Genomic DNA, 10892 nt, shown 5'->3' with positions numbered 1-10892 from the left:
CGGATGGGATCGGCTGATCTCCCGACTCGGTCGCCTCAAAAACAAACGTGCTTGTTTTAAGTTTCAGGCGATTGAGTCGGGTGATCGGCCCGATCCAGCCGTAGGTAAAATCAAAAATAATTCAAAGTGGTGTTCCGAGGTTGTGACTGGCGACATTCAGACGTGAAAATTGAGAAAAAATTTGGGTGTACACTGCGCAACTGTATTTTGAAGGCACATCTATTTATTCCCAGGTTTGCCTGCTATCAATGGTGCGACGACAAATTAAATGAATTATAATAGCAATGAAAGGGGAACCTGCTTTTAAACTTTGCCAGCAATGGAAAGATATATGTTGGTGAAAAAATCAAACAAGACAAAATGTTTGTGAAAAAATAATGTTATGGGCTGTAGGCAATCTCTTCAAACAGGCTCCCAAATGCCATTTTCAACCCTCTAAAAGCACTAAATTTCAATTTCTTTGGGGGCTTCGGCCCCTGAACCCCCACAGGGACTCTATCCCTGGACCGTGCTTGGGGCCTCTGCGGCCCCCAGACCCCCGGCAGAATTTTCTTATATTTCAGCTTCAGCTGGCGGAAGCACTGCACGCTATCAATGAAGGAGAACCCGGGTCACCCCGAAAAGTTGCAGGCTAACGGGGCTCTGGTGAAACTGTCAAGCTTAGCAAATTGGCAGCGGATTATTTATTGCTAAAAAAAACTAATGGAAGAAAGAAACCTGACTGACATAGACAGAAAACGACTTGGAAACGTTAAAGGATTACGAGAAAGGATTTTCATTTTAAACATCTGTGGCATGAAAGACAAAGAACCAGAACTTATTACTTTCATGAAAAGGTGGAGAATACCAGTACTTGGACTGTCTGATTGCCGTTTAAAAAGAAGCGGGACCAATTAAATACATTGAAATTACGAACTAATTTTTTAGTGGAGTAGATATGAGAGAGAGAGAGGCAATCATAATGTGGGATTCATAATTAATAACAGCCTGACACGGCAGAAAGAGTATAGAAAAATAATTAATATCAGAAGGGATCTTTAAAATCAGAATACACAAAGCGCAAAAAAGTGAAAGTATCATCCAAGTGTACGCCCTTTGTAGGGACACATACTCAAGGAAAGATAAAGAAGAATTTTTTCAGAAGTTGGCTTACACCATAGACAGTGTACCTGATGAGTAGGAGCTAATAATAATGGGAGACTTCAATGGACACGTAGGCCCAAGAAGGACACCATGGGAAAACTACCTAGGACCACACGGTGACAACAGTTCAAATTGTAACTATAATGGGGAACAACTATTAGCTCTCTGTGCAGAGTATGAATTATACATCACAAATACTTTTTACAAGCACAGGGCAAGTCAAACTCAGTCATGGTACAAATGGAACAACCTAGAAATTTCCTCACAGATTGACTTCATACTGAGACGAATCGCCCTTAGAACAAAAACAACTGATGCAAGATCAATCCCAAACATCACCTTTGGTACAGATCACCGACAAGTGATGATGACGAGTAAACAGAAAAAAAAACCCACGCGAAAACAAAAGAAGAAACATTCAGAGAAAATTAATTTATGAAAACTCAATGAAGAGGGCAATGTGCAGAAAGTTGAGGACGAGATCATAAAGAGACTAGAAAAACCAAGACACCTGTGCAATGAACATTGAAGAAACATGGACCCTCTTCAAAAACTTGCACAGAAACACTGATAAAAGTATGTTGAGAGAAGAGAATTGGGAGAGAATTCATTAAAGGAACACCATGGTGGACTGACAGCGTCAAAGACAAAATTGAAGAAAAGAAAAAACTTCTTCAGAAATGGATAAAATCCAAGGACGAAAACGACTACACTACACGCAATACAGGAACTGCAAAAGAGTTGTTAGAGCATCAAAAATGAATCATGGGCAAAATATGGAGAACACCTAAGCGAACTGTGCCATAAATCACCACGTGACTTTTACACAAGTGTAAAATCAATGAGGCTCAGAGAAGAACCGTACGACCCAACAGCTATAATTAGATACAGGAAACCTCATTACTGACAGCTCCAAAATCAAATCTGGATGGGGGGAATATTTTTCAAAACTTTTGAACACCACTCAAAAGCAAACAAAGATTCCAACCAAGTCACCCAGAGGAAGACGAACCAACCATCCTACCATCAGCAGAAAATGTGTTATCAACTCAGTCAACTTGGGTAAACATGATCCGTTCGGCCATTGTAGGGACTGACAATGAATGGATTATTGTGGCTCATCCAGAGCATCAAGAGCTGATATATATATGAGCAATTGCCAAAACGTGAGACTCTCTTGAGACTCAGTGGTGCAAAAAAATGTTTCTTACCAATTTGACTCTCTTTTCTGTCAGTCACAGATTGACATTTAGTGCTCATTATTATTCCTAGAGTATCAGAGCAAGGAGATGTACGGTTTTGGAGATATGGGTCTATTGGTTTGGCAACTACTGTATTTCTTGTATGTAACAGTGATGACAAAAACAGATACGCAGCAAGGCAAATTATAGACTTTAAATTCCATTTGTTTAGTAAACAAACACTTTGTACACTATGAACTCCATTCATAATGGTAATATGAATGGCAAGCTTTGTAACAATGACGCAGTGCACAGAACATGTCATCATTGTTATGTACAAGAAAGGATACACATTGGACATTATCATTGACAACACATCACAATAGTGAAAGGCTGTACAAATACAGTTATCAAAGCCTCAGTACCAGAAAAACACATGTGTAAAACAATTTTTTCACTAATATGAGGCAAAAGCACAAAATCAATGGAGCTGACTTGTACATAACAGTGATGACAAACATGACTTGTACATAACAATGATGACACAATGTACAGGAAAAGGCAAAAGTCTTGCCTCCAGAGATAAAAGCGCACTTTAAGAATTTTTAAAAACCCAGGAGAGGTTTCTTTTGCTTTGAAACAGATACCAGGTCATATCAAAGACAGTGGACGATCACAATTATGTGGCTAATTATGACAAACAGTACTCGTACATAACAGTGATGACAAAACATACTGGGAAAAGGTAAAATCATGCCTACAAAGAACAAATTTGCACTAAGAGATACACAGATCAATAAAGGCGTATTTTGCTTCTAAATGAATCTTGCATGTATGAAATACATGTTGAAAACTTATTGATATTAGCAATTATGAAAAATATTACTTGTACATAACAATGATGACACAATGACACAATGTATTGGAAAAAGGTATATCATACCAACAAAGAACAAATGTGTATTTTTGAGTTAGACAGATAAACAAGGACATGTTTGTTTATTTGTTTGAGTATAGAGAGCACACATTACTTTAAAAATGTTTGCTCTTAGGACAATGTAATTTCTTGTACGTTAGTCAGTCTTGTACGGCTGCATGACGACACCCCAAACGTCATCACTGAGCACAAAAGCTAAATCTATAACCACAGAAATGATCCATCTCTCAAAGTTTGTTCACACATCACACTCTTGTTCCAGGAATCCAGTGTAAACACCGCAATTTCACTAAAATATTCAACAGAGTAGCCTAAAAACACGCAAAACAGCCCAGTACGTCACATTCAACGCAAAATACTTGTGCGTCACCGGACGCTGAAGGCAATGACTACTTTCATTTATCTGTTTCCCCCGTTGCTTCTGTTGTTCTGGGGACGCGGGTAAGGGGAAGTCACTCAAGAAAACCATTATATCCGGGCACTTTTGATAACCCGTTCAAAACAAAAGTGGGCGAAATTCGGACTTCCGGCACGTCGCAAATTGACGACAATAACGGCGAATGTTAAACAGCCGACCGAAATCGTAGATCTAGGACCCCGATGTTCCTTTCGCGCATCGCGGCTTTTAAAGTATTGAATAAACGACGATAGGCAAAGAGATTTAACCAGCTACGGTGATTCTACTGAAAAATAATGGTGTTTTCTGAAACACCTAGTCCGTGACGACACGACAGACGCACAAGTAATCCGAATTGTTCGTCTATTTGCAAACAAATAAACCGATTTCTTGAGCAAGTTACCTTTCTCAATGACAAATAACATAGGATCAAAGCACACGTAAAAAAAACACATCCAAAAATACTAAATTTTGGACATTCTTGGAAGTTTGCATTGGTGTGCTCAAAATAACACTCCAGGAATCACTAAAAAACGAACATTTTTGACACAAAATTTACAAACTCAAGATTGTTAAGCTGACAAGGGGTCTGAAACTGCTAATGCAGGTTCTACATCCTATATTTGACGTGTGTATACGTTTTGGAGAAATAAATACTAATGCATCACATTTTATGCACACTAATGTGAGATGTGTGTGTTTTTCCCCACGTTTTGGCAATGTCTCATATACATATATATATATATACACTACAGTATAACACGGATAGCTCAAATTGGTCGGGACCGGCCTCGGTAGTTCAAGGGGTGCATAGTTCGAGGGATACGTGAACCATGTTATCGCATCGGGTGTGTCAGAGAATCAAGGGAAGCAACAAAGATTGGGTTGAAACAGAGATTTTTTTATTTTTTTTGCCGTTGTCCTAGATCAGATAGGTTAGATCTATGCCTATCCTATAGACTTGAATTTGAAATTTGAGAGAATTTGACATTGAGAGATTGAGAATGAAAAACACGATGAACAACACGTTTGAGTTTGATCGGTGATGAGCCTACCAGTAACAAGACAGTTAAATTGCGCAGGTTAGTGTGAGCTGTCTTTAGTCTGCACCAATCGAACGGTGCCTTTTCAAATTTTTCAAAACAAACTATTTGACAAGATAAGCATATGGCAACAGTAATTGACAATGCGATGACGAAACAATGCAGCCTTACCCCACCTCTCCCTCCAAATGCACATTCCTTTACAAAGATGTGTGGGGCGGCCGATCGTGTGATGCCCAACCCCTCCTCTTGCCCACTCTGCATAAGCCTAAATAGGCCTAGGACCTAGGCACGCATGTCGAGCAGCATGCTAAAAATAGCACAGCTGGCTGCTTCTGTGGAGGGGGGAGGATAGTGTTTTACCGACCTTGCCTTTTTCCATTTTTATTTTTATTATTATTCTAGCATCTGCGTTTGTTGCCATTTTTTGGTCAAAAAGTTGCAACAAAAAATGGCGAAAGATGCCATTAATTTTTCCAACTGTCAACTCTCTGTGACGAAGTATATAGCAGTATGTTGTGCTCCGTTTTAGTTTTAAGCATCCAGAATATATTATTTGTAGCCACACAGAGTGTAAAAACGTGAAAAATAGAGATTTCATAACCGAATGAAATCAAAACTAGAACAGCACATAAGCAACCACAAGCATTAACAAATAAGGGTGTGTGTCCACATATCCGAAGTTTGGCCGTTTTAACCCTATACGTGTGTAATTCAAGAAAAAGTAGCCTACAGGATATTACGTGTAAATTATGGAAGCACGCACAAGGGGCCTGCCAGAGTCAGTGTTCGGTTTTGGTGGAGACGCGCTCTAACATAACACATTTATTTTTTTAAAAGGTAGGAACAACATCAAATTAAATGCAATACGCTATATATAAACATTTTAAAAAATAGAAAAAACACATCAAAACAATTGTTTAAAAAATTAACGCACCAACAAATTACGAAGAGGGAAAAATAAAAAAACTCAGCAATATAGGATACTTTAAAAATGATTTAATATGTTATGAAGTAGCTTTTTTTTTGCTTTTTTTTTTGTTTTGAAAAATGCAAAAATGGCGGCCGGGATTCGCGGACCAAAAAATGCCAAAAATCGCAGCCGTGGCAAACAACGCAGATGCTAGATTATTATTTTGTCTCGTGTGCACCTCAAAGGACATTGACTTTAGTTTGACTATTCCGAGTTTTGTGTTCGAGCTTCGCGTAATTTTCTTACAAAGATAAAGAAGGGAAAAAAATGGGACCGCAGGCACTGTTTGACGGATGCGTGATTACGAGTAATCATTGTTCGACCTATCTGGGTTATACTGTATAATTGGCAGGTACGGAAATAGAATATAGATCTGTCAGGGAAATCTCCATCTTTTTGATACCCACTGTTGTTTTGTTCTGGTATTTTTGCAGGTTCTGACAGTGAAGTTTCATTGGATCCAGCAAGGAATGTGTCCCGACTGTCAGAGAATCAGCACAGACAATACCAGGGGCTGCCCCCTGAACTTCCTTACAAAGATGTGAGAATGAGAAGAAAATTGTTTGCTAAATATGGCATGGCCTCCAATGAAGACCCCCGGATTATGTGGCCTTCGAGATCCGAGCTATTGAGTCTTGAGGAGGAGGAAAGGGCGGAGGGAGTTCCTCTCCAAGAACGTCTAGCAACCATTCAGTCTGAGCAGGAATCAGCGAAACGAGCACGCGCAGAGCGGTGAGTTCACTCAGGGTCGTTGTTATTGATCCCATACTGTCGTTGTTGTTATTGATCCCATACTGCCGTTGTTGTTATTGATCCCATACTGTCGTTGTTGTTATTGATCCCATACTGTCGTTGTTGTTATTGATCCCATACTGTCGTTGTAGTTATTTATCCAGAGCTCAGTCAGGGAACGTGCACAGGTCATCAGTGTCTGGCTGGTTCAGACCGCCTTAGACTTAGACAAAAACTAAGACACGCTGTATTAAATCTCTCAAGGAGAAAAATTCATCTTGGTCCTGCACAAATACCATACCATGGTACTTTTTATAAGAAACCACACACTCTTCAATCCTCAAAATCTAAACGAAGGTACTGTAGCATTCAATATTCCAAAAATTAAGAGCATGATGGAGCCAGATTTTCAGGGTACTGGGCTTAAGAATATCAAATTGTAGGTTTCAATCTCTACGTATCATTATGAAATACTCCAGAATTGAGCCATTGCTGTCCTATTCCACTTTTTAAAAATTTGTCGTGAGCATCCACCCTTCACTTTTGTTTCAAAGTGGCACAGATAAATTCAGGTCAAGTGTCATGTCAGTAACAACACAGCATTGGGCTGGAGTAGTCGCTGGACCTTGAGAAACACACAATTAGATAACCTTAGCTAAAAAAACTTGGCACTGCACAGTGGCGACCAGCAATAATGTGTGGATTATCTATGTTTGTGATATTTGTATATAATACATGCATTAATTTATGTATTTTTGTAATGTACTCCATTGTAAAATAAATATCCCAAGAGAATCAATATATAGACTATAGCCTAGTGCCTATAGTGGATTGTGTCGATGGGGTGTAAAACACCCACATTATGAAAAAAAAACAATGAAATGGAATGTTTTGGGTTTTTTAAATTGTAAGTAATATGTGTATCGGCGCGGTGGAAACAGGCATCGTCAATTTTTTGGCACATGGAGTTATATGGTATTATCTGAAAGCTGATTTATTTGCCTTGCTTCTAATGAAATAAATATCCATTTATCTTGAACAGAAAATGGCCACCAAAGTTGGGTGGTAACTCCAATAGCTAAAGAGTCTTGTAAAACTGAAAAATGACATATTTTGTGCCTTTTAATCCATGTTTTTCAGTAAAATTCACATGGACATATGTTTTTATATATATATATATACAGTCGAACCTGCCTTAACAGAAACCTGTATAAAACGGAAACCTGTGTAAACGGAATCTCCCGGCTCCCCCCTTGATATATTTCTCTTTAATTACCTGTATAAAACAGAAACCTGTCCAACGCGGAAACGGAAAGAAAAATCTGATCCCTTCCGAGGGTTTCACTTGCTTAAGATGAAAAATGCTTTGCCCACTCAGCCCTGATTTGAAACAAAACTCACAAGTTTGGTTCCACCGGCTCTAAACTTAACGCCATGGCCATGCCGCTGGGAGAGGAAGTGGAGTAGGGATGCGATTTGGGGTAGATGTTACCCCATCATGTGAGCGCTGAGCGATGCTGATGGTCAGGGTAGTGTGGGTGTGAAATCTCACGACTGCCCGTGAGAGTGCTCGAGTAGCTAGCCACTACGGAAACTTTCCTGGGTAGCCAGAAGCCAGAGGTGTGAAATTAGTTTGACCAATCCCTGCCACCCAGGTCGTACGGCCAGCCAAGATAAGAGTTCCTCGAATCGCTGTTACGTGGCAGTGAGGGGTAGCATTGGTTTGACTGTGCTTGTTATACCGATGGGTGGGGCTAAGGGTGGAAGCAAAGGAGAAGTTCAAACATTTCTGTTTCTAATAGGTCAAACAGTGGTCCTACTGTGAAAGGCAAGCACTGGTGGTTATTGGATAAGTAAGACTGATGCATGTCATTATCAGACAGGATAGCAATTGAGAGGTGTGAAGTTTTGACCACTGCTTGCCGATCGGACAAGCGATCCTTGATCCCTTTGAACCCCCACCCTCCATCTCCCCCTAAATTCTCCTGTCTAAGACGGAATTTTTTTCTGGCTCCCTTGCGATTCCGTTTTACACAGGTTCGACTGTGTATGGACATAAGAGTAAGAGAGATTTAGCCCAAAAATACAAATTTGATAACATTTTCCGAACTGGCGAAAAAATGCCTGTTTCTCCAATTTCATTAGTTTGAAGAGCGCCTGATTTCACCACGCTGCCCCACGTATATTCCCAAATAAATGACAGCAAGACTACATGTATCATCAATTAGTCGCAGATGTAGTGGTGGTTGAAAGCAACACATGATGATCTAAATACTAAATCTAAGCCTTAAGCTCCATGTCTTCATGCTGAAGACACATGGGCAGCTTGTAAAGAACATTCCAGGTGTATTGGCTGACATAGGCCTACTTATGAACACAGATGGCAGATGGTGGTGTAAAGCCGCAAAAATAGGCCTACTATGTTTGAATAGGCGTTCCTTTTCGTACATTGGCAAAAACTGGCAGTGTAATGGGGGGCAGTACGAGGTTTGACTGTACTCCTTAATAGTTTTCCCCACGTGGAAATGCAACTCATTCTGCGTGTGATGGCAGAGGGCTTATTAAGCGCCACACCCCAGACTACTACAGACGCTGGTGAAGAGACTGGAATGAGGAGTGTGACCCTTTGTTCCTGAAACTTCATTTTTGTCTACGCTGTCGTAATGAGTTCTATTGAACTGGTACTATACAAAGTCTCTAATTATCTTTTCTTCTGTTTGGCAGACACAAAACGATCGAGAAGAACATGTCCCAGATGCCTCGTCTGATCTCAGAGTATCGCAAACGTTTGCAGCAAGCAGAGAAGGAAGTGCGGGATAGACAAAGCACAAAGGAGGCGCTACTGGAGGAGGCGAGGGAGTACTTCGGCTACAAGATTCAGGCCAACGACCCCAAGTTTGAGCAAATGATGGAAGAAAGAGCAGAGAAAGAAAAGAAAGAAGCAAAAAAACGCAAAAAGGAGGAGAAACTGAAAAAAGCAGCAGCAAAACTTTTACAAGAAGCAAGAGAAATGGGACAATCTACTGGAAAGGAACAATGACATTTTGTGTTTATGTAATTAAAGTAATAAAATCAGAGGTTGCTGCCAAAGTTACCAACATTAATTTCTTTGGTCTTAACTGAATATATTCATGACTGACTTACTGTTACTGTTACTCTGTCTCAGTTGAGAAAGAGAGAGAAAGAGGCTCTTTCTGTAACCTTTCTACTGCTACTCCTACGCTCCCTCTTACTGCTGTCTTTCAGCCACACCCCTAATCTTCTGGTAGGAAATATCTACACCTTGCCTTTTCGGAACTTTGCATGGCACTTTTGCAGGCCAGCGACCAAACAAAAATACAGCGGAGTGCGCTTAAGGTGAACACAATTTATGATATTCTGTGGTCCTGATAAAAACGCTATAATTTGTTTAAGTAAAAAAATAGCGGATAAAAAATTTTTAATGAACCGGTTTCATGGGGAAATCGGATAAAGTGAATGCCCAAAATTTGTGAAAGCGAAGAACAGACAGACCGTGTCACTGTTGCCATGCTGTGAAAATTAATAAAATTCTTTGCCTTGGGCATCGTAAGACAATCCCAGCTCAGCGTTGGCGACGGCAATCGGAAAGAAAGAGCTCTAGTCTAGGCTCCACCTTCACCCTAGACCCATCACTGCACGTAGCTACTGTGTCTAGGCCTCCACCTTACCAAATGTTAAACTGAACCTCGGATAAAGTGATCACTTTCTTCTGGTCTCAAAGAGTTCACTTTAAGTTTAATCGGACCCCACTGTATTTTAATTTTTTAAAATCTTAATCCAGTAATAAAAACGTGTTTCTCTTTGGGTCCTCCATTCTTTGGATGCGTACACGGGATCACGAAAATAAATGACTTATTTTATACATGTAGCCTACTTACACTTACAGTAATCTTGCCTACAAATTGCTCATTTTCAAACAGAAACACCACGCTTCCCCGTCATTTCAGTGTACATGTACTGTAATCTTGTACTTGTAGTTTGTAGATTTCATCCCCTAGCTGTCGAGACGTCTCCACGTGAGTCTCGTAAGTTACTCTCACCCCGTCTCTGGAATCGAGTTTCTTAGTAATCTTACTCTTAGTACATTGTAAGACGAACATTAAAGTTAAAGTGTTAACTGTTGAGGAAAATATGCCAACTTTTAAACGTTTTAGTAGATGTATGCTCTAAATCCCCTATTATTTCTTTGACTTGGCTTAGATCAAAGAAACTGCATCGGAACCTCAGTTTGCAGTCACCTTTATGAATTGGGTCTTAGATTCTATTGTTCATCGAACTTTTAGACCCTTTATGCAAAGATCTGAGAAGATTAAACAGGCTGATGTAATTTTATTTTGTTTTAACCAGTCAGACGAAAGTGAACAAGCTATAGCCTACAACATCTAGTTGTAAAATAAGCGTTCGCAATTGCAAATCAAATCACTGGTCTCTTCAGCAAAATCAAAGAATTCAACTTCAACTTGCC

At 39.9% G+C, this 10892-nt stretch overlaps 1 protein-coding gene across 1 annotated transcript in view; it reads left to right on the top strand.

Moving 5' to 3' along the window:
• Positions 1–9510, top strand: part of LOC101849725 (growth arrest and DNA damage-inducible proteins-interacting protein 1) — a 10536-nt gene extending 1026 nt beyond the window's left edge. Inside the window, exons 2-3 of the mRNA XM_005107645.3 lie at positions 6109–6406; positions 9131–9510. Coding sequence (XP_005107702.1) covers positions 6109–6406; positions 9131–9446 — 614 coding nt within the window. The 3' untranslated portion in view covers positions 9447–9510. The remainder of the gene's footprint in view (positions 1–6108; positions 6407–9130) is intronic.
• Positions 9511–10892: the final 1382 nt, after the last annotated feature.

Source organism: Aplysia californica, unplaced genomic scaffold (genome assembly GCF_000002075.1).
Source record: "Aplysia californica isolate F4 #8 unplaced genomic scaffold, AplCal3.0 scaffold00618, whole genome shotgun sequence".
Lineage (NCBI taxonomy): Eukaryota > Metazoa > Mollusca > Gastropoda > Aplysiida > Aplysiidae > Aplysia > Aplysia californica.
The sequence above is the reverse complement of the archived record's forward strand: the minus strand, read 5'-3'. Positions and strand labels throughout refer to the sequence as shown.